The 22,982-nt window shown below is 42.3% G+C and overlaps 3 protein-coding genes and 1 long non-coding RNA gene across 7 annotated transcripts in view; 3 read left to right on the top strand and 1 right to left on the bottom strand.

Annotated features, from left to right (window-relative positions):
* The first annotated feature begins 1,071 nt into the window (after window positions 1–1,071).
* Window positions 1,072–13,710, top strand: osbp2a (oxysterol binding protein 2a). The gene is made up of 14 exons (XM_035607836.2): window positions 1,072–1,628; window positions 2,498–2,703; window positions 6,260–6,510; window positions 6,648–6,816; window positions 7,364–7,484; window positions 7,579–7,645; window positions 7,781–7,918; window positions 8,041–8,286; window positions 8,436–8,556; window positions 9,319–9,422; window positions 9,588–9,683; window positions 10,141–10,325; window positions 10,467–10,687; window positions 11,396–13,710. The coding sequence occupies exons 1-14, from the start codon at window positions 1,468–1,470 to the stop codon at window positions 11,536–11,538; spliced, it is 2,229 nt and encodes a 742-aa protein (XP_035463729.1). The 5' UTR covers window positions 1,072–1,467; the 3' UTR covers window positions 11,539–13,710.
* LOC118284796 lies at window positions 3,760–15,124 on the bottom strand. 2 transcript variants are annotated; one of them, XR_004784951.2, is made up of 5 exons: window positions 14,913–15,124; window positions 10,464–10,638; window positions 10,112–10,255; window positions 8,000–8,276; window positions 3,760–4,958 (listed from the first exon to the last, which is right to left on the bottom strand). It is a non-coding gene; the product is annotated as an uncharacterized LOC118284796 (long non-coding RNA). The 2 variants fall into 2 exon arrangements; XR_004784950.2 differs by having other exon boundaries at window positions 8,014–8,276.
* slc35e4 (solute carrier family 35 member E4) lies at window positions 14,425–21,354 on the top strand. Of its 3 annotated transcripts, none has more exons than XM_035607838.2 (4): window positions 14,431–14,680; window positions 15,933–16,078; window positions 16,181–16,791; window positions 18,555–21,354. In XM_035607838.2, the coding sequence occupies exons 3-4, from the start codon at window positions 16,200–16,202 to the stop codon at window positions 19,070–19,072; spliced, it is 1,110 nt and encodes a 369-aa protein (XP_035463731.1). In that variant the 5' UTR covers window positions 14,431–14,680; window positions 15,933–16,078; window positions 16,181–16,199; the 3' UTR covers window positions 19,073–21,354. The 3 variants fall into 3 exon arrangements, with proteins under 3 accessions (XP_035463733.1, XP_035463731.1, XP_035463732.1); XM_035607839.2 differs by lacking the exon at window positions 14,431–14,680 and adding an exon at window positions 15,118–15,290; XM_035607840.2 differs by lacking the exon at window positions 15,933–16,078 and having other exon boundaries at window positions 14,425–14,680.
* An 892-nt stretch (window positions 21,355–22,246) lies between these two features.
* Window positions 22,247–22,982, top strand: part of smtna (smoothelin a) — a 3,032-nt gene continuing 2,296 nt past the window's right edge. Inside the window, exons 1-2 of the mRNA XM_035607841.2 lie at window positions 22,247–22,405; window positions 22,970–22,982. The exon at window positions 22,970–22,982 is cut by the window's right edge and continues 76 nt beyond it. Of these exons, the coding sequence (XP_035463734.1) occupies window positions 22,321–22,405; window positions 22,970–22,982 (98 nt within the window). The 5' untranslated portion in view covers window positions 22,247–22,320. The remainder of the gene's footprint in view (window positions 22,406–22,969) is intronic.

Here is a 22,982-nt window from a genome sequence, read left to right as displayed (position 1 = left end):
TTTACTAGTTCTCTCGTTGATTTATTATAGTGGAAAGTTTATTAGTTGATAATAAGAAATTACTTCAATAAACATCATGCCATCACCCTTAACTAACAGGCTGCCTCCCAAATGAGAAACAATCTGAGCTGTTACACAGAAAACTACATTCATTAAGAGAAAATATGACTGACAATTTTATGTTTCCAAATTACTAATTACTAGTAACAGAAGATTGTCAATAATTATTTTCATTTCAGGAGTTCAGAATTCTCTTTAAATTACATTTTTAATCGAAGATTGAACTATAAAAAAAACATGAAAATTAAGGTCTATTTTGAAATCAAATAAGTGCAGGAGGGAGTGTCATTTCAAATATGTCCATACTAATTCCATTATTTTTTTAAAGATAAATATCTTTTTTGTGGAAACTGTTGTGATTACACTGATTTGCTGATAAATTGTCCGGCCTCTCCTGTGTACGGTTGTGTATCTACACAGTTGGCAGTTTTGTCTAATACAAAAGTCCAGCTATAGGTGGCCCTTTCATGGATCGAGGTAATAATATTCACTTTGTGTTGAAGCTGTTATGGAGCAGTGTATGGTCGTTTTCAGAGGCTGTAGTTTGTGGTGCTGCTGATCCCAAAACTTGGATTTATTTATTTTTGTCCACCCCCCTTTTACCAGTGAGGGTAGGATACATAATAGAAACTCTTCTCAGGCCGTATGTTTTGCATGAAAAAAAATTAACTTTATATGTCAAATTAATGTAGTGGAGAATGTAGCTACAACAATTTTCCTGTGGTATGACATTATAATACTCAACAACAAGTAGGCTCTTGACCTTTACTCTTACTCGGGTAAATGCACTTAGTTACATTCCACCATGATATATAGAAATTAATGTAATGCAATTTTGTATTTTTTTTGTGTGCCTCCAACTGACTGGCAATGATGCAGACACTTGCGTACATGCCATATGTGAGAAACACACACGCACACGCACACACACACACACACACACACACAGAGAGAGAGAGACCTGCACCCATATGCTACAATCCAGCGAGTGACGTCATCGCGACCCTCAGATCCACAGGCGGTGTATTATTGTGCGCAGTCGGTCAACGTGCAGCTCGACCGCCGAACACTTTTCTGCACCGGCGTGGTTCGTTGTGTCGCCCCAGCCGGAACTCAGGCGTCGGAAGTTGATTTATTGTCATATTGAAAACTATGTCAGGGTGAAAGCGGAGCGACGGGCGCCGGCCTGGACTGCGAACAGCTGCAAGCTAACAGCAGCTGTACAGCGGCGGACACGCGCACACAGTGCGGCGGCGCAGCGCGGCGCAGCGCCCGCCTCGCGCAGCTAGCTAAACGTTACAGCTGTTTCACGAGGCGGCAGCTCGGACCGACCCACCGACCGACCGACCCCCGCCGGAGTCTGCTGCGTCCACGGGCCGACAGACAGACAGACAGAGAGGGGAGCAGATGAACGAGCTGGTGAAGAGCCTGCCCTCCCCGACCCTGCCCGGGCTCCACCTGCCGTGCGTGGACACCTGCAAGGGCTGGCTCTTCAAATGGACCAACTACCTGAAGGGCTACCAGCGGCGCTGGTTCGTCCTCAGCAACGGCCTGCTGTCCTACTACAGGTACCGGCCGCTGCCCGGACCTCCCCTGGGACTCGTCCTCTGTGCTTTGGGTCACACAACTTCAAGAAACGATTCAAATAATTATAATAATAATAATAATAATAATAATAATAATCAAAATGAAAACGATGATTAGATTTGTGAAACGTTGAGTGCGTTCAACTTTTTTGGTTTTTGTTTCGGTGTGCTGGCTGAACGGGGGCGGGTCTATTTTTAGCAACAACAAAACGTCCCACGAGTCAGCGAGAAGATAAATAAAGAATGATTATAATCTTCATTAAATGATATAATGTGATTAGTGTAGTGGGGAAGCTAACTGGTTGAATATGTATTTTTTCAAGTTGAACAAACTGTACAGGACAGGGACATGAGTCTGTTCCTTACCTCGACCAGAAATGGTTACATCTGCCACATTGTGCCATATTTGTTCTGTATATTACTTTACCTGGTTTTTACATATAACAGTTACACATTTATAATCTTACATTCAAGTCTTGCAGTGTGATAAAACCTTGTGGGATACTAGAACCTGTAATGTGATATCTGATTGAGACCGTCTGTGATCACGTAAGACGATAGGTCAGAGTGTGACAGTGCATATTCTCAAAAGCCCTGAGAGACGTGTGGGCTGCGAATTGTCCAAAGCTTCTCTCTCAAAAAGGTTTCACCCCACCGAGACTTGATTTTTTGACAAGCTTATTGATTTGCTATTTCAACAACAAACTGCTTTGATATCATTCAGTCCCATGTCATAAGTGGGAACACACATACATGAACCTGATCCTGGAGAGAGGCTGGAGTGTTCCTCTTTGTGTTCCGCCCGCACACACACTTAATATTAACTCAGTATATATTCTGCTTTTCCTCAGGACACAGGCAGAGATGGCACACACCTGCCGGGGCACCATTCCCTTGGCCACGGCACACATTGAGGTGGGCGACACCTGCCACTTGGTGTTGACCAGCGGAGGCCGGAGCTACCACCTGAAGGCCACCTCTGAGGCGGAGAGTCAGCGCTGGGTGTCGGCTCTACAGCAAGCCAAGGCCAACGCTACTCTCCTGATGCATCACTCAGGTGAGATGGACAGTTTAGATTCCCTGTGAAAGTACAATACGTCTATAATTTGGGCTGATTGTAATAATTGGAAGTGGGTTCTTTTGGGAGCTTCAGATTTGAACATATGGTTCGTCTGAGAAAGTCTGAGGTACACAAACTAGCTGCAACCTGAATGCAGGCTCCTGCAGCCGGGACCCACTTACCTTAAAGGGGCTTTAAGTGATTTTGGAGAAAGATTGTTTGTTTTTGATATGTTGAATCCCCGAGTCATAGTGTCTGTCACCAGCACGTCTCTCAGGGTGTCGGGGAGTGATGTCAACAAACGACACACAGTGTTGTGTGGTGCAGTCCACCGTGGGGAAATATTAGGCTGAATTTTACAAAAAAGTGTATTGAATTAAAATAGCTTACTGCCCCTTTAATGCATTTTCCTTTTTTTTTGTTGCCTTTGTTGTTATGTAAACAAAAAGTCACAAGAGGGCAGTGTCGTTCAAGATGTTGGTGCAGGTTAGTTATTTAAAGCAAAATCCGTGAATTTAATCATGTCATGTTAAATTACTTATACCATCATTCAAACTGGATAATATAATATAATATAATATACTACACTATATTATAACATAGAATAGCATAGCATAGCATAGCATAGCAAAGCATAATATAATGTAATGTAATGTAATATAATATAATATACTTCTGGGGAACATTCTCTTTGCCGCCTCTTTATGGATGTTTAAAAGAACAAACCAGGGGCAAAAATTTCACGGTGAGGTTCTATCTCTCTCTCTATCTCTCCTCCTCCCTTTTGCACAAACACACATGCAGCTACCTCCTCCCACCCGCCCCGTCTCCTTTCTCCCTCCCTGTCTCCTTGAGTATGACGACAGTGAGAGTTGAATGAGATGACCTTCCTTGAGACTCCTCCTTCCGTTCTGTGAGCAGGAGGAGTAAAGAGAGAGAGAGAGAGAGAGATAGCAGGAGGATGTGAGGATTTTCAATGAAAATATTTTTCACTATACACTCCGGATAATAGGGACACATAAGGGCAGCCTTTTCAACGAGTGCAGCCTTGTAAGTAACATGTTTATTGTCATTTTACCGACAACAAGATTCGATACAACGTTACAGAAGCTGTCTGTGTGCCCTCATGCTTGCCTGCGTGCATGTGTGTTTGTAATTGTGTGTATGTTTTTGGAGTTTATTAAGTTTTGCAATAACCTGAAATAAGACTGTATTCTGTGCAAATGTTTGTGTAAACGTGCTGATCAGATTCCTCATGGCACCGAATTTGCCTGAAAGTTAAGTGTGACATATTTGTCTTGTTTGTCTGCAACTGATTTGAATCCTACTCCTCATTCTATTACTAAACACAGCAGCTAGAGGAATCATTTCTTGGAGCTGTGCCTCTGTAAGCATCCGTGATTGATGAGTCAAAGCTTTGAACCTGCAAGATGCAAATCAGTGTTTCTTCTGTGGCCACATTAGTGTAACAAGACCACGACTGATGTGTTATGTGTTCATGCTGCATCTATCATTGTAAAGCAATGGACTGGTATCACACCTGAAATACTGAAGGGGATTTAAAGAGCTGAGCCCTTTGGAAGATTATTTTGTCTATCTGAAATTTCACATGGTTCAGAAATTGTGTTTACAGTGCTGTCACTGTATGTTTTGACTATGCAAAGTTTTATATATCCTACTAATCTGATCTGTCTGTTTATATTGTGCAAATATTACTAATATGGTCCATTTCACACAATATTAAACAGAATGTGTTTTTATTTTTGTGCAAGTGCAGACGCAAATGTGTGTGCTGTGATTTACAATTTATTACTACATGAGCCTCTGGTCCAGGGCAGAGTGGCAACAATAGCAGAGCAAATTCATTGGCTATAACTGGATTAGCTCAGCAATAATTAAGTGGATGATGCAACATTTAACCACTACAGGCTTTCCTTTTTTTAATTATTCATGTGTAAAAGGTTTGTTGTGTCAAAATCCAAACCGCTCTGACAAGTATTACATATGGAGTCTCGAGTTGAGCACGTGTGATAGTGAATCTGAGGAAACGTCAGGGCTCAGGTTTTTTCTTCAGAAAGCGTTCAGTATAAAACTGTGTTGGTCTTTTATTGCTTCATCAGCTTCTAGTGCATCCACTGATTTTAACACTCCTGTTCTCTCTTCCCACACTGTGTCCACATCGGTGGTGTCTCTTCACCTGTGGGTGTGTTCCCATCAATGAGTCACCGGTTTGTCTCAGATGCTCCAGTGTCCTGTGTGAAAAAAAACTCATTAGTACACAGACCACACGAATGAGCCTTTCCAGCAGAAGTACATTATTAATCCGTGTGTGAAGGGAGAAGTGCAAATGGAGCCACATCTCATAAGTGTCTTTACATCCAAAGCACCATTAGCACTACGTTAAGCGAGATCATTTCTCTCTCTACTATATTTGGGTCATGAAACCATTTCAGATGCTAGGAGGATTTTTCACCCTCTAATTTTTAATCTTCTCCTCCTGAGACTTTGTAAATGCAGTGTGCCCTAATTGTTTTTTTCCCCCTCTTATGTATAGTAGTTTATCTACCTGCTTTGCTACTCACAGGCAATGCAGACGCTGGCCTAGATTCAGTCAACATGCTCAGGAGTTTGCACACACACACACACACACACACACACACACACACACACACACACACAAGCAGATAAATATTTTGACCTAGAAAGGTGCCATTACATGTGACGGAGGCAGTTATTTGCTGGATTCTTCAGGTTGATAATTATCTCATTTTGTGCTAATGTAAATAAGTTTTTTTTCTGACTTGAAATTAGGTTCTTCATAAACTGATTTCTTTGTCTGAGAGAATTTATTCTTCAAGTCTATTCAAAATCGCTGAAGTTTCCATTTGTTGTCTGGGCGCAGCCATACATAAAAGAAAAATTCACTTGTAGTGACTGAGCTTTAATACTGCAGTGGAAGAGGTACACACAGAAAAATGTGGTGTCTAACTTAAACTTTGGGGTTTAGGATCGCAAGATCAGGTAATAATTTCTGTGTTATGGCATCTAGTTATGAGTCCAGTCTCCCTGGTCTCCTTCTAAAATCCATGAGACTGATAGCTCAGCTCATGCCAATAGAGGTAGAGAGAGTGAGAGAGAGAGAGAGAGAGAGAGAGAGAGAGAGAGAGAGAGAGAGAGGAGGAAAAGGGTAGTGCGTCATCCCTTTTTCTCCCTCTTCTTCTAAAAATAGCCTAGCCCCCTGATTGCACAGGACTACGTTTCCAGGGCAACAGTGTTCATTCACAGCTTTCCGATCTTACAGAGGAAGGGGTGTGTGGGGGGATCAGGGTGTGAAGTATTATTGTCCTCCTCCATCCATTACCCACTAACACTCTCTCTGAAATCCTCTCAATTCGAATTACAAGTATTCATAATATATTTCTAGCAATCTGTCTCATGAGACATTCGAATATTCAGTGCTTACTGAAGTAAATTTTAACCACCATAAATATCCAAATTATTTAGACAAAAATAATATGCTCTAATAATGTGTTTTTCCCCCCTCTGTGTGAAGATGACTCAGGAGATGAAGGCCCTGTTCCTCAGGAGGACCGTGCCCTAACCCAAGGGGTGCTCAAGACTCTGGCCAGCAAGCTAGATGACCTGAGCACCTGTAATGAGCTGATTGGAAAGCACGGCGCCGCCCTCCAGCGTTCCCTCAGCGAACTCGAGGAACTGCGCGGGTCCGCTGACAGCGCAGACAAAGTGAAAGCCGTGAACGAGCGAGCCACCCTGTTCCGCATCACCTCCAATGCTATGATCAATGTGAGTTCACACACCGCAAAGCCTCAGGCGGTGTATCACCACCGTATAATGGAGAATGATCAGCTGCAAATGTCTATTTTAATGACGGAACGCAGCATACGAGGGCTTTTGATGTGCGTTGTGTTCACACTCGCCAGGCTTGTCGTGACTTTCTGGACGTAGCAGAATCTCAAAGCCGGAGGTGGCAGAAGACCCTGCAGTATGAGAGAGAACAGCGCCACCATCTGGAGGAGACCATCGAACAGTTAGCCAAACAGCACAACAGCCTAGAGAGAGCCTGGAGAGAGAACCCCTCCTCGTATTCAGGTGAGACACTCTGTCTCCTATGCATTGCGTTAAAGGCAAGGTATGGTCTCACAGGATAAGGATACGGCCCTCTCTAACTATTAGTAGTGATGTATTTTTGTCATTATTTGTTATTATATCTTACCATATCTTAATTTGTATCCATGTTTTTCTGCATCTATCTGCATGGAAAGACAAAGTAAAAGAAACACTGAAAAAAATGTCTCTCCCAAACTGACATCTCAGTTTAATCTGTTTAGTTCTGACCACTTTATCTCTTTGTAAGCACATTTTTTTCTGTTTGACATATAGTCTCATAATGTGTTTACATTTACACAAATTATATTATATCTATTAAGTTACTAGTGACATTCCCTAATTTTATAAATGTGTTTTCATGGAAACTGAAGGGTGATTTTATCAGATATTAATATATTTTTGACCATTGTGAATTATGGTAAGATGTCTCTGTTATTTGGTCATCCCTTGTATAGCAGCACTACATTATTCAAGATGTTAATACTGTATATTTATGATGGAAGACGCTCTTGTCCTGTGTTTGCTGTAGGTGTGGAGCGGACTCAGGAGGGGGATGAGAGTGATGAGAATGATGACGCAGAGTTCTTCGATGCCATGGAGGACTCTCCTGCATTCATAACTGTGACTACTAGTGGTGACATTAAGCACAAGTGAGACATCATGGCGCCGCATAATGATATTAGAGCTGTGTTCTAGATCAATCAGTTTCTCTGAACTATATTTAAATGTGTTGCTGTCTCTCAGGCGCTCAGGGAGCAATCAGAGTATGATGAGCGGAGGAGTGCCCAATGACTGGACTCACAATGAGAATGTAGGTCCCCAGTACACTCACGTTTATAAAATAAACCTTTTCTCAAAAAATACCACCTCAATATCACTTTTCCATAACTTTCACTTCAGTTTTTACATAAACTAAAGCTTTATGTTTTGTATTATTTTTTTTCAGGACAGCTCAGTCACAAACCACATGCAGCTGCGAAGAACAAGACGCAGCCGTATTCCTGACAAACCAAATTACTCCCTCAACCTCTGGAGCATCATGAAGAACTGTATTGGCAAAGACTTGTCCAAGATACCCATGCCTGTAAATGCCTGTTTTACTATATATTTTTTATTACACATTGATTTGCATGAGTTGGTAGTGTGTATGTGGAATCATCCGGACCATTTATAAGAAACCTTTTGTGATTGTGTGCGTCGTTGCAGGTAAACTTCAATGAGCCGTTGTCGATGCTGCAGCGTCTGACTGAGGATCTGGAGTACAGCGAGCTTCTGGACCGAGCGGCCCGCTGCGACTCGTCTCTGGAGCAGATGTGCCTGGTGGCGGCCTTTTCTGTCTCCTCGTACTCCACCACAGTGCATCGCACAGCCAAGCCCTTCAACCCTCTGCTGGGGGAGACTTATGAGCTGGACCGACTGGAGGAATATGGATATCGCTCCATCTGTGAGCAGGTTAGACAAAAACCTACGCATTATTTTGATAACACATGCATTTTACACTCAGATAGATCAAATGACCCTGTAGTGAAGAACAGAAATATAAATACAGTAGGACGTCTCTAATGCCTCTGTTAACACCAGCTGATTGCATTTACTCTCAGGTGAGTCATCACCCACCAGCTGCCGCCCACCATGTGACGTCTCAAAGGGGATGGACGCTGTGGCAGCATATCACTATCGACAGCAAGTTTCGTGGGAAATATATTTCTGTTATGCCGCTAGGTAAGACCGTCAAAAACTCAGGAATTTGCCTTGACGTAGTTCATTGTGATAATCAGTGTATAGTATAACGTACAGTTGTTCTAGTCTTCAGGGCAGACAGGGCTTTGAACAACAGACAGGGCATTTGATGCTGAATCAAACTAGTTGTACACTATAGTGATATGCGCAACTGATACTTATTGCACACTTTAGTCGCCGAATAAGAGACTGACATAAAAAGGGTCTGCAGATCCACAATCTCCTCCCTGACATGTTCTCTTAACCCCCTCACTCCATGCTCCTTCTAGAGTGATGCAGCATTACTGATTGTTCAGCAGTTACAGACAGGATTGTCTGATTGGTCAAATCCTACAATACTGCTAAGTCATCACTATCTATAGCTGTTGTTAGGAAGACAACTAATTATCTGAGCTGCTTGTTCTGCATGTCTCTACTCTCTCTCTCTCTAGCTAACCTTGAAATTGCTTCCTCGGCCTTTAAGACCCTACAAGTCATGATGATCTTCCTCTTCTCCACTGCTCCACACACTTATCATTAAATGTGTCATTTCTATTTAACTATAAATCATGTGCTTCATTGAATACGTCCGAGACTAAGTATTGATTACATGAACATCAGTTTTCCCTCAACGCATTACACCACAACAATCTGTAAATACACTCAAAATACATGTTAGGACATGAATACTCTTACACATTCAAGAAATTGTAAAACTGTAATGTTATGTGCAATATCTGTGCCTCTTTATTCTCTTCACCTTAGGACACATCCATCTGCAGTTCCACTCAAGTGGAAACCACTATGTGTGGAGCAAAGTGACGTCAACGGTGCACAACATTATCGTGGGAAAACTTTGGATCGATCAGGTTTGTTCCTCTCCAGTAATCCCCCTTCTTTAATTGTCAGAAAACACAACCAGTTTCTGACTTTGTGTGGGAGTTTTTTTATTTTATAGCAAAAGTAAGTAATTTAGATTATCTTAAATTAAAAGTCACATCTCTTTTTCTTGCTGTCTTCCTTTCTGTTTGCAGTCGGGGGATATTGATGTTGTGAACAGCACTACCAAGGACACTTGCCGTCTCAAATTCTCCCCCTACAGCTACTTCTCCAGAGATGTCCCACGCAAAGTGTGTTTGTTTCACCTTGTCACAGACAACTGCCGTCTTTGTTGGTTGTCTTCATTCATATTTCACAGCATTTACAGTCTTATCCTCCCCCAGAAGGCAAAAGTCACAAATCTACAACACTGTTTTAGCAGATGAAGCATCTCACATGCCAGATATGTTTAACACATCTTGTATCCTGATTCCTCTGTGCTTAATCACTGGAGATCACCTACAAGAGGTGTCTTATTCCTGAAAAATTTTTGTGACAGCAACTACCCAGAAAGAACTTCAGCTAATGTAGTCCAATGTGCAAAATTGTTAAACGTTTCAAACACTCAAAATCTGATAGAGTTGTCTAAATAAGAGTTAGAAAAATTAAGTGAAGTAGAACACATTTGTGAATAAGCCAGATCCGAGTGGTAAGGACGTGCATGTGACTGATCTCTTACCTGTTTGTCTTCTTCTCTGGTGTCTCCAGGTGACCGGAGTGGTTGAGGACAGAGAGGGCACAGCTCGTTACATCCTGTCAGGAACCTGGGACGACAAGATGGAGAGTGCCAAAATAGTGGACAGCAGCCAAGGGTGTGGAGGCTCTGAGGGCAAACAAAAGACAGTTTATCAGACTCGTCAGCCCAAACTCTTGTGGAAGAAATATCCTCTCCCGTATGTTTATTTTAACACATTTCTACCAATTCTTGATGATTGAAGTAGCATTTTAACCAACTCCTCTTTGTGATCCCGCCTCTCTGGTTCCTCTCTCCCCTGCATCTGACCCTTTGTCTTCATGTGTCTTTCACTCACCAGCGATAATGCAGAGAACATGCACTTTTTCTCCTCCCTGGCTTTGACTTTGAACGAACAAGAAGAGGGCATCGCACCCACTGACAGTCGTCTACGGCCGGACCAGCGTCTAATGGAAGCAGGTCTGTGGGATGAAGCAAACACCCAGAAGCAGCGACTGGAGGAATGTCAGCGGCTGGAAAGGAAAAAACGGGAGGCACAAGCAAATCAGGCCCTGGAGGATGGTGAGACCAAAGAGACCAACAAGAACAAGAAAGATAACAGAGATTTTGCCCTCTACCTCGTACACAGCATTCACAGTAACAGTAAAACAGATTATGGGTTAATCAGTTTAGATGTATTATAGTTTGAGTTTGTGCGTCCGTCCATGGACAACAACAAAGACAACATTTGTGTCCAAATGCTCAAAATATTACTTTACAATATAACATTTGAGTCACAAACAGAAGCTGATGATTATTTTGTTTCAGTATTCTGCATCAAACAATCAAAACAACCTTAGAAATTATGATTCTATACAACTACAGTGTAACACCAAATGTGTTATGTAGGAAACATAGTTGCTAACTGGATTAGTTCAGAGACAACATATTAACGGGTCAGGGTTATGAGTTGCCAGGGGGTGAATAACAAATGTAATCAGATGACAATTATTGTTCCAACAAAACCTATTTTGTGTTGCAGTTTAGGTATTCAGTATATGATATTTTGGGGTTGATGGAAAAAGGTAAAGAAACCCTGGATTGTAATACCAAACTTTTATTTCTCTGGGTTGAACACAGTGTTTACTCATATAGCGCAACTGACAGACTTCTTTTTCATGAAGATTTCAGTATTTAGACAGTATGGACAGTACTGTGGCACACTGTGATATTCTGGAAAACAGAGCATATTCAAGCAATGTCTCAAGAAAAATGATTCTGTGTCCTTAGGGCAAGATATCGAGGGTTACCAGCCACTGTGGTTTGAGAAGAGGACAGATGATGCAACAGGAGAAAATATTTTTGTCTACAGGGGCGGCTACTGGGAGGCCAAAGACAGACAGGACTGGACCCAGTGCCCAGAGATCTTCTAAAACAAAAATTCCCCTTTCACCACGGCATCAGAGAGGCTGAGTGGTTTCTCCTGATGTAAGGACACTTTGTGAGTTACTGTACAGAGGATTGTTTGTTTGTGTTTGCGTGTGTGCGTCCGAGTGTGTGTGCAAACGTATAGCCCTCACTTCATCAGCTCAACATCAAGCACAAAACAAACTCCCTCTAATCTACTTTATTCTGTTGTGTCATAGCTCGTGCTTGGCCTCAGGTTGTGTACACTTCAGCAGACAAAAAAAAAATTCTAATGTGTGTGTATGTGCGTGTGGGGCTGTGAGGTTCTGACTTATACTTTAAAAAAACACATTTCTTTTGGTGGGTGGGAATAACTTAGGGGACAAGGAGTGCTGCGAATGTTTTGGTACAAGCACTGAATGTCTTGTTCTCCTCATAGCTGGAACATGTTCCTCATGCTGGGTTCTGACAGAGACATCAGACTTTGAAAGGACCATAGCAGGATAAAGCAATCCTAATGCGCTAAAATGATTTTTCACAGCAGAACTTCATTCATTGATCACCCTGATTCTTGTGGATTTTTACTATTCTATTTCTTAAAAATGCACAAACTGTATTTTTAAGGATTGACAGTAATTGTCCAGTCTGACAGGCTTAAGTGAGCTACTTAGCCATGACAACCCAAGGAAGATCTCCTTCTCTTTGGATGGACAACTGATGAGAACACAGTGCTGTTTTATAGGTAACAGCAGCACATGATCTTAAAATGTTATTCATGGTTGCATTTAGGGGGCATTCCTATAGTTTTACATGTTAAAGTCAATTTACGCGAAATGAAGAGTGTGAAATTTGAAATTTTTCTAGGCTGAGAGGGTCAAAGTAAAGGCACTGTGGAGTTACACTTGGGGAAATGTAGGATATATAATTTTTGGAGGTTGATACACATTAGAGGATATAAATCAGGATATTTCTGCCTCTGGTGCAGCAATTTCAACTTCTCTTTTTTAATTTGTCTCTTCATCGAAGTTCAACACTAAACCTACCACTTCAAATATCTGGAGACTCAACCATCAGAGTTCTACTGAAGTATAAATCTGCTAAACCTTTGGATTTTCTCCAGCGAGGGATTATATTGGTGCTTGATGGTAATTTTGGTCTTAATTATGTAATTAAGTAGTAATTCCGCAGTAACCACAGCAGATTATAGCGGTCTGGAAAACTATGTTTTCCTTTTAGGGCAATTACGTATGTATTCTTCAGGGTGAATTTTATTTTATTTTACTCAGGATATCAGGGTCCGTCGTCTTTGTAAGTGGCAACAAACTTGTTCCCCCTAATTAGAACAGTTAGCTCTATCAATGCTTTCTATCTTTAAATTTGCATCATTTTATTCGGACATGTTTGTAATAGCACAACTACACAGTCACTTGAGAAGAAGCTACTCCCTGGTCAGAAAGGTGTTCTATGCAGCACAAAAAAAAGTATGTATTTGTATCAGTGTCCATTTAGCAGAATAATAGTTCTGTGCAAACATCTGATTTATACACATCAGTCCAGAGCTAGAAAACAATTAGTGTAAGGCTTTTTTTGTGTAAAAATAATCACTGTACATTAGAAGTGAATATAGATTCTCTGAATAAACAATAACAAGCTGTTTATTTTGAGTTTTCAGCTTCCTGTGTATTATAATAGGGCATGGTGCACATGTACTACCTGGTTTGTTTTGGCCTGTATATAGCAAGAATAGAATAGAAAAAGAATCACCTAACTTATATTCACTGTAAGAACATATTGTTTGACATTACTTGAACATTTATATTCCGGTCACAATTTAAACACTATTTGTATATACATAATCTTAAATGGAGTTAAGATTGTATCCCAGTTAATGCAATGTTGGGGAATTGAAATGATGTATATAGGTTTATAAGATAACAGTACACAATATTGACAATGCAACTTAGGTGTTGTTCAAATAAAGCACAATGTCATGTTTACATGCAGGTATTGGTACATGCTCCATAAACGCAAAGGTTTCCATGGCAATATATAGCTATGCATGGTATTAGAGTCTTTTCACCTAGCTTATTGTATGTGGACTCATGGTGAAATATGATGTGAACTCTACCTTTTGTGCCCAAAAGCCTCAAAAATTTGACATTTTTGAGCCCAAATAAAACACAAAGTTGTCACCGTCACGTGGTTTTTCTGTCAAATCAGTGTTGTTCAAATCTTTCAAGTAACAAGGGACAGATCATACAAAAGACCGTCATGAATCCTCAAGACCAACAATAACGTTCTCTCTTCTCTTAGAACTGTTATTAATTTACTTTTAAGATCTACCAAAGACAAGTTCTTATTGGGTGAAAGTGATTTAGATCCACCAGTTTGACATTCACCTTAGCAAAGCTTTGGATTCTAATGTTAATTTAACCTCTATGCATTACACTTAGACTCTAGAGAACATGTAAGTTTTATTGACATGTTTACAGTTCCTCTCTTGATCTTCAAAGACAAATCGGTTAGTAGTTTAATTATTCTGTGTTGAATTTAAGTAAAGATGAGGAAACAGAGAGGTGTTACCTGACCTCTGATGATTCATATACTCTCACCTGATCTTATCTACCACACTTTCATGAACCACATCCACATTTTCATGTTGGATATTTTTACTAACGTTTACCCTGATTTTATTATAATTAGCAACCACATTACCACTTTATAAAAAAAAGGAAGGTTGTGATGTGTGCTGGTGAAAACGCACTGACGTCTCCAATTTGCATAGTTTATTGTACTGTTACTTTAAGCGAAACAAAGGCCCGTGCACTTTTTTCATAAAACTAATTATTTGCATTTTGCAAACGGAAATGTGTCGTTCCACCGCCGCAGACACACGTCAAGAACAATCCTCCTGTACACCTTCCCTTGACCTCGTGACGATTTCCTTTGATGTTAAGGAGAAAGCGGTTAGGAAGCATCCACGCTGGATGATGTTGCGTCATCAGGTGCAGCTACGACACAGTTAAAAAAAAAAGAGATAAGTGAGTGGCATTGCCCTTTAAATGAACCGGCCAATGGCAATGAGGCACGTCCGACCGGCCCGACCGGCCGACGGAGACGTTTGTTCGGGGATGCTGTCAGGAAGTGGCTTACTCGTCGCACAGCAAGGTAATGATGATGAAACACACACACACACACACACACACAAACACACACACACACACACACACAAACACACACACACACACACACACACACACACACACAACGTTCAAACCGAATGCAGCCGCGGTGTCGCTGACATTTACACAACGAGCGGAGGCTGCTGTTCGGTTATTGTTTTGTAGCTAACAACAACAACAACAACAACAACATAACATTAGCTAACAACCGCTGCTACCTGCTAGCGTTAGCATGGGGCTGACCGCGGACCAACGCTCAGCTGCCCGGTGTTCGGTGACAGCTCAGTCCGCAGCAGACGTATCCCGCCTCACCCCCCACTTGTTTTGGCTAACAGACACAGGAGCTGTTATGTCACCGAGCCGCTCGGCAGCTTGACAGTCACCCTCAGTGCTGCCAGGTTGATGCGAAGCCGGACCGCCGGCTGGAAGGTGTACGACGAGTGGCGACATGGGTGCAAGTTAGTGTGTAATCACTGGAACGATCCTGGACAACCTTGGACATATCTGAAGGCTTGAGAGTTATGGAAATAGTTGAATGGAGGCGAGAGTGTCCTTAATTGAGCTGAACGTTTTGACGTTTGAATGACGTTTCCAGGGTGAGAAATGTGGAAGTATGTTCAGTTGTGAGTCTCTTGTCTTGTTGGCAAGGATTCACATCACAGGACAGTATGAGAGAAACGGTGGCAGTACAAGAATGACCAGTTCTTTTAATTCAGATACGCACACTGGACAACAACTAAATCCAAATTAGTGTGTGTGTGTGTGTGTGTGTGTGTGTGTGTCAAGCGACGTGTTGTTTGTGAAGTGGGTTGTCAGGGCTTCCCTCTGTCTCGGTGCTGGGAAAGGGAATCACAAGTTCCCTGGCGATGAAGTAAGCTGCTATTTAAAGACCACATGGTGGAGAAAAAAAGATAACTCATGTGAGCTGCTGCTGCACTGTCGGATTTTTATGATATTTTGTTAAAGGCATATTCAGTTCACGAGTTCCCTGCTGGTGTTTACTTCCCTGCTGAGGTTTGTTTTTTTGGTGCATCACATCGTCACCGTGAGTCCATTGCTACAAGTTGGGATAATAACCAATCCCTGTTGTGGAAATGGAGCATACTGTGTTTTTCCAGCCCGCCCTGAACGTCTCTCCCCCCTCTCCTCGTCCCTCTCTCCTCCCCCCTCCCCTCCCCCCTCTTCTTTCCCCTCTCCTCGTCCCTCTCTCCTCCTCTGTGTTGGGCTTCCTGTTCCAGCTTGTCATTCTGGCTGCGCGGGGCTATGTTACACAACCAGCCCGTCATGCAAACTAGAAGCACGTGTCGATAGGCGGTGCTGAAAAGCGCAGGTTCACTGAACAACAAAGAAAAACAGCAGTGGAGGAAAAGCAGCTTTGTCGCAGGTTAGATTATTATTATTTCTATTCTTTTTTGCATCAAACTTGACGGGTCAGTGATGCATTTCATTCGGAGGTGAGACACTCAAACATGTGTTTACCTTACAGAGAGGACAATGACACGAACATGATCAGCGCCAATGGCTTCTCAAAATGCGAGGCGACTCAGCGAGAGAGGGGCAGGAAGAGGCCACCGGCAGAGATGCTCCATCTGCTGTCTGCCGTGATCGTGTGGCTGGTGACGGGCACCACCATCTCCAGCCTCAACAAATGGATATTCGCAGTCTACAACTTCAGGTACCCGCTGCTGCTCTCAGCACTGCACATGCTGACAGCCATTGTGGTCAACTATGGGCTGATCAAGCTGCGGGTGATCCACCACAGAGGGGCCGGGGAGCAGGACCTGACAGCCAGCGCAAAGTGTAAGGTGTTTCTGCTGAGTCTGACATTTTGTGCCAGTATCGCCTTCGGGAACATGGGTCTGAACTATGTCCAGCTGTCATTTGCACAAATGATCTACACCACCACCCCGCTCTTCACCCTGGCCATCTCCACACTTATACTGGGCAAGCAGCATCACATCCTCAAATACATGGCCATGATGCCCATCTGCCTGGGAGCCTCATTCAGCATCCTGGGGGAGGTCCAGTTCGATCAGACCGGCTGCTTCTTTGTGTTCGCTGCAACCATGCTGAGGGGCGTCAAGTCCATTCAGCAGAGTGAGTACCACTTGTACTGTGTCCGTTCACTACTGTCCGTCTTAGACTGTAGAAAGTTAATTCACAGTATTTTTTAAAACTGGAAATCTCCCCTCATGCCACTGACTTATAACAGGACATTTCAGTGTTTCCGTTTCCCTGGACACCGCAGCAGTCTGCGGTCCTGGAACTTGGTGATTCACTCTTCGGTCCAGTAACACACCCGCACATTAAAGGTGCAATGTGACATTGTTTGGCATATTTTCTGGTTTCCTAGGTAACATAATACAAACATCAATATGAGTGTCTGCATATCCAGAGTGGAGACCGGAAAGTACAGAATGTACTGAACTTCTTAAAAGTAACCGATGCAACAGTAATCTTCTTGTGCGCCGATGCATTTTTGCAGTTTCCCTTGCCAAGACGTTTCCTGTTTTTTAACTTCCAAAAAGAAAAACAGAGGCTCAGAGACACTGTTGAGTAATGGATCAGAGTAGCAGAACTTAAAGGATGCCTCCTCAAATGCAGCATTATTCAAAAGATAAACACGATGTGCCTTGTAAACTTATCAGTTAAAAATTCCTTTAACCCACTTGTAGAACTTAAAACAATTAATGTTTTATTGTTTTGTTTTTATTATATATACCCAGGGCTCACATGAGTGTAGTGTTGTTACCCAGTGGTTTTATGTGACCTAAAGAGAAACATGCTGAGACTGAAGATGTGGCTCTGGTTACAGTGAACGTGCCCTGGGAAAGAAACATTCCCTCCTTGAATTGATATCACATGTGCTGCCTTCGCTTCTCCTATACCTGATTGTCTGTGCTCCCAGGGGGGAAGCATTTGTTGCAGTAGTTTTAAAGTAAAGTGTACGTGCAATGGATTAGTCTCTAACGTCATTAGTCCTAATAACTAACATTGTTGTAGTTGTCAGAGAAGGAAAAAGGGGGAGTAATGAGTTTCTAAAAATATATTGAGAGGCCCAGTCTTTAATTTGTTACATAACACCAGAGCAGATATTCAGTTTTGCTCAGAGGAATGTAATGCTACATACCTTGTACCTCGGGGTGCAGCGGGCTGCCTCGTGGTTACAGGGAAGCTTGTGACTAGAGGGTCGTCACTTGTAATCCCCAAATACGTCAGTGTAGCTGCTCAGTGACAAAACAGTACATGACGGCAGATGAGTTTAGAGACTTAGTTTGTTTCCTTTTGTTAAATAAATAAACATGAAGGAAATGTTTGTGTCCCGCTTCGGAGCAGAATTTAAAATCAAGGTCCATCAGAAGGAAGTTGCCCTAACTTACGTTTATATTCAATCGTGACAAAAACTTAAACGTCCATCCTGAGGATCCAGACTAGCCTTGCATGGTCGTCTTAAGTTTCAACAAGCTATTTTTATCTTCTCACTTGTTGTTACAGTTTCACTCAGAAGTTTATTAATTTGTCTGACTCACATTGTTTTGAGACAACTCCCCAGGAGTCACAGGTTTGATAATGTCTACGGTCCATGTCACCGCCGCCTTTTTGAATAGAGTAGAATCAATTCCTGGTATTTTGACTATAGGAATACACAGGAACATTCTGTTAAATCACCTTAACATTTTACCAAAAAACTGCATCTTAATCCAAACATTTCAGCTAAGATATATAGTTTTTGGGTCCGATGGTTTTGACATTTCTTACATGTATTTTCCACTTCAGTAGGAAATGCTGTGGATAGTAGAGTTTTTCAGTTGTACAGTCATGTCTGTAACTGCTGTATTTCATGTCTTTTGTTTAAACAGGCATCTTACTTCAGGAGGAGAAAATCAACTCTGTGTTCCTGCTCTACCTGATGTCCATTCCGAGTTTCTGCATCTTGACTGTGGCTGCTCTGGCCTTAGAGAACTGGACTCTGATGGAGTCGCCGCTGCACTACGACCGCGAACTGTGGGTCTTCATCCTGCTCAGCTGCATGGGGTCGGTCATGTACAACTTGGCGAGCTGCCGCGTCATCACGCTCACCTCGGCCGTCACCCTGCACATCCTCGGCAACCTGAGCGTGGTGGGGAACCTGCTGTTGTCGCAGCTGCTGTTCGGCAGCGAGCTGTCTGCGCTCAGCTGCGTCGGTGTGGTGTTGACACTGTCTGGCATGCTCATCTATCAGAACTCGGAGTTCATCGTCCGCTGTCTGGACGCGCACAGCTCCAGAGCTAAAGGGTCGGGACACGGCGCGTGTGGAGAGGACACTGACAAACATGAATCTGAACCGACGCATCATCAGCAGAAAACAGACGGGAAACAGGAAGACAAGATAGACTGAAGTGAGAGGATGAAGGAGAGAATAAGATGTAGAACGAAAAAGAAAATGCTGAAAACCTGTGCTGTACTTCTCTGCTCTTTGTGTCATTGAGCGATCCAGAGCAGCAGAGGGAGTGTGACCTTATAAGGCCATCGTCACTAATGTGACCTTTTTTTATTTTTTTTAATTCTTTATTCTTTTACTTCCCCACTGTGCCAATTTGTTCCTCCTCTGGTCAAAGGACCCGAGTCTTCAGAGAAGAGAAGGTTGCCTCTTTATTTCTCGCAGAGATTTTTTCATCTGTACAGAACTTCTGTCGGTATATGCATGAGCGCACTGAACTGTTTGATACCTCGTCAGGTATTTACCACTGTTACTCGCTCCACTCCACTGTGAAACAGTTCTCATCAACAGAGGGCTCCGATCTTTGTGTTCTGTGGCTGACGTGGACACTGGGCTCGCAGAACCTCATATTTGACTATTGTTATTTTAAAATAATAATAGTTATAGTAGTTATTTATCTATATATATATATATATATATATACTTTTACCTGACATTCACCTGGCCCTTGCATGGTAAGGGACTTGGTTTTTTTTTGGCAGCTTTTATTTTATTCTATTTTATTTTTTGTTAGAATGTGAAGCAGGAAGCTAGGTTAAATAAAGAAATTGCAGTTGTTGTTGTAGGGCTAAAACCTTTTTTTTTTTTTTTTAGAGGCTCTGTGTTTTGTCCTCCCTTTTGAACCTTGATGTCGCTTGGCCAATTAAGGCCAAGATTTTGTTCTCCCACCGGCTCCAGAGGAGGGCCTCTGTAGAATTGGTCCAATTAGTTCCATCTTTTTACAACAGCAGCACTCGCCGCAGTTTCGATAATTAGATTCACGAGTTCTCTAAGGAGTGTCACTCCACTTCCGCAGTCTCTCTAAGCAGGGGGATGAGGAACAGGAAGACAGGCGTCCTTTCAGGTGGCTTCTTTCTGTGCATCCTGGCCCAATGTCGTTTGTTGAGTTAAATACCCATTTTTTTGTGGACGGACAAGTTGGTTAAACAGCACATTTACACTGTAGAATTTGGTTATCAAGAGTCTTGCACATGCATTCAGTTATTATTTGATCGCTCTAGTCTCTTGTATACCTCTCTGGAGAAAAGTCAGGTATAATTAGCTGCCACTCCGCCTGGAAGCGTCTTAAATGGTCTGGGACGTCTGTCATACTCCAACGTTTGTGGTTTGCCAAATGTTTACTTTGAAAGCTTCTTTTTTTCTTTACATCCCTTTGTGTTGCAATACTGGTTCTGTCAGTGAGCTCATGTTATCATTACAAATCATTTAAGAGCTTTCACACAATGACACAACAACAAAGCCATGACACCTTTCTGTATATTATGCCATAAGAATTAACTGCAGGTAGGATTTTTACTTGATGTGCCATTCATAAAATTACATTGTCCTCCTGAGCATTGTTACAAATTGGGAATTAATCTATGGACTTCAGTACTATTCAATAATCCCCAGTCAGTTGAAAATGTTAAGAAAGATGTGGAGTGATTTTGTTTTGCAGTTTGATAATTGGTTTTAATATTTTAAAATAACCTCAGTTACAGAGTTACAGGTTATGTACAGTCAGTGAATCACTGTTGATTTTCATTGAATACCTCAGCTGTTCAATAGGACTCCTTATGCCCATGTCTTTGTTGATATTAATTACTGGACAGACATCAAGCTGTTTGTTGTTGTTTTCTTTTTCAACCACACTAAAAGAGTAGGTGAACGATTCTAATTCATGTTGTCGTGTCGACTCTTTAGGTTTATACTCTCAGTTCAACTCTGTCTGGTGTCCGCTTGGCAGGTTTGGCTGCTTCTTCTCATGAATATCACATCGAGTAGATAACGAGTGGGGCAAAGCAACAGTTGCACTGACACGGTGAAGAGACGCCCTCTTCGAAGCCCATGATGGCTCCTGTGTATATACTGGTTTTGATTGTTCGCAAAAGCGAGATGGATGTAAATAGTTATTTTATTATATTTATGTATTTTATAGTAATATATGGCTCGTTGAAACTACACTGGTTTAAGAATGAAATGTTTGCCTCATGCCTTATTTGGACACAGAAGAAAAGGAAGGAGTGAGTTGAATTTTTTTTTTGGGGGGGGGGGGGGGGTTGTCAAATTGTTCAAATTGTTTCCAACAGCAGCCATACAGGCACTTCTGTTCGGCGGCAAAGGTTTGCACCATTCACATGATCTGCAACTGCTTGAATAGAAATGAACTGACTGGTACAATAAACAATAACAAAACCAAACCCCTCATAACGGAGTCACTTTGTTGCCTGCATGAAATTTTTAGAACTTCGCTGTCTCTCACCTCCTGGGTGCTGAATTTTACTTGACAAGTAAAACATAACACACTGTGTATTTTGGAGCAGTTGTGTGTTTTCACCACTTGGTGGAGCAGTTTTTGTACTTTCTGAATTATCAGTTCCTTGACAGGGTTGCTATAAAAGTGTGGAGAAACCTTGGATTGTATAGGATCGTTCTACCAAACACAGTGTGAAACACAGTATCGACTTGTCTTTCTCCTGACAGAGAGGAAAACTCTGACATTTCTGGAAAACAGTACATATTCAAGCCGTGACTTAAGAAAACTAGATTTTTTTGTGTCATTAGGGCAGGATTTCGAGGGTTACCAGGCACTGTTATTGAGAATAGGACAGACGACAAAGCAGAAAAAAAAAGTTATGTCGACTGGTAGGCCAAAGACAGACGACAGGAGATCTTCTAAAACCAATATTCCCCTTTCACCACGGCATCAGACAGGTTCCTCCTGATGTAAGGATACTCTGTGTGTGTGTGTGTTTGTACTCCCTTTTGGAAATTCCTATTTTTCTAAACAGAGTTCACTGGTCAGTATTTTTGCCTGAAAAAGGCAGTGCTCACTTTTTTCTCTCCCCTGGTTAACCCCTTCATTTCCCACCAAACTGTTGCCTATTCTCCTCCTCCTAAAACGAAATGTGACCAAGCATAATGTGTGATTTCAAAAAAACAAAAAACAAACAGAGCTTAGCTGAGGGAAGGCGCCATAAAGTTTCACATGACATCATCCATCCAGGCTGCTGTGGCCAAGGGGCGAGACTGATGGACAAGGACCTGATGTGTTTCCTCCTCCTCCTCCGCCTCCTTCTCCTGCACCTTCTCTTCCCATCTTGGGTGGTTCTTGTGAGCGACCTCCAAACAGGATTCTCCTATGAAGTGCTGCGGTGAGAGGTCTGATGTCAGGACCTGAGCTGTCACAGCTCTCCAGACTTCTGCAGGAGCCCAAAGACCACCGGCAGACGCACGAGATCCCACAAACAGGTGAGTGACGCTGCACCTCAGCAGCCACCAAAAACTTCATCAGAATTTCTCTTTGTCACATTGTGAAAAAAGATTTCCCCCAAATCTTGTGTTTTAAGCTTTAAATCCGCTCATTTCCCCCGGTGTCCGAGCACATAGTTTTACGCTGTTATCAGCTTCTTTTCGTAATGGTCTCGTTCTACTACATTACTATATTTGTACGTGTTCTTGCCCCGTCTGTGCTTGCCCAGCCAGCCGCTGAGACACACTGAGGGGTGCTTCAGAAAGACAAACACTTTTTTCTTTTTGCACGGCCGTTTGGTTCGTGTCTGTTAAGACTCGCATGACTGTTTATATTTGAATTTGCGGACAGACTGCCAATAGAACCGATGCAATGTCTTTATGCTGTGTTTGTCAGGTTTCCACATTATTCAGTGTAAACACAGACTGGATCTGTTTAAAGGATTCAGACGTATCCCATCTTTACAAATTTTTGATTTTTCCGAATCCAAATTGTTCCATGTCAGAAATGTGAGGGTGAACTTTTGTGTGTTTGTGCATGATGCCTCTCTCTCTCTTCCTTAGACATGGAGTCCAA

This window comes from Scophthalmus maximus, chromosome 20 (genome assembly GCF_022379125.1).
Source record: "Scophthalmus maximus strain ysfricsl-2021 chromosome 20, ASM2237912v1, whole genome shotgun sequence".
NCBI classification, from domain to species: domain Eukaryota; kingdom Metazoa; phylum Chordata; class Actinopteri; order Pleuronectiformes; family Scophthalmidae; genus Scophthalmus; species Scophthalmus maximus.
The sequence above is the reverse complement of the archived record's forward strand: the minus strand, read 5'-3'. Positions and strand labels throughout refer to the sequence as shown.

Coding starts and splice junctions, on each gene's coding strand:
- osbp2a (XM_035607836.2), top strand. CDS start 1,468: ATGAACGAGCTGGTGAAGAGCCTGCCCTCCCCGACCCTGCCCGGGCTC. Junction 7,919..8,040: donor TGTCCAAGATACCCATGCCT/GTAAATGCCTGT, acceptor GCGTCGTTGCAG/GTAAACTTCAATGAGCCGTT. Junction 9,423..9,587: donor GAAAACTTTGGATCGATCAG/GTTTGTTCCTCT, acceptor TTCTGTTTGCAG/TCGGGGGATATTGATGTTGT.
- slc35e4 (XM_035607840.2), top strand. CDS start 16,200: ATGATCAGCGCCAATGGCTTCTCAAAATGCGAGGCGACTCAGCGAGAG. Junction 16,792..18,554: donor CGTCAAGTCCATTCAGCAGA/GTGAGTACCACT, acceptor TTGTTTAAACAG/GCATCTTACTTCAGGAGGAG.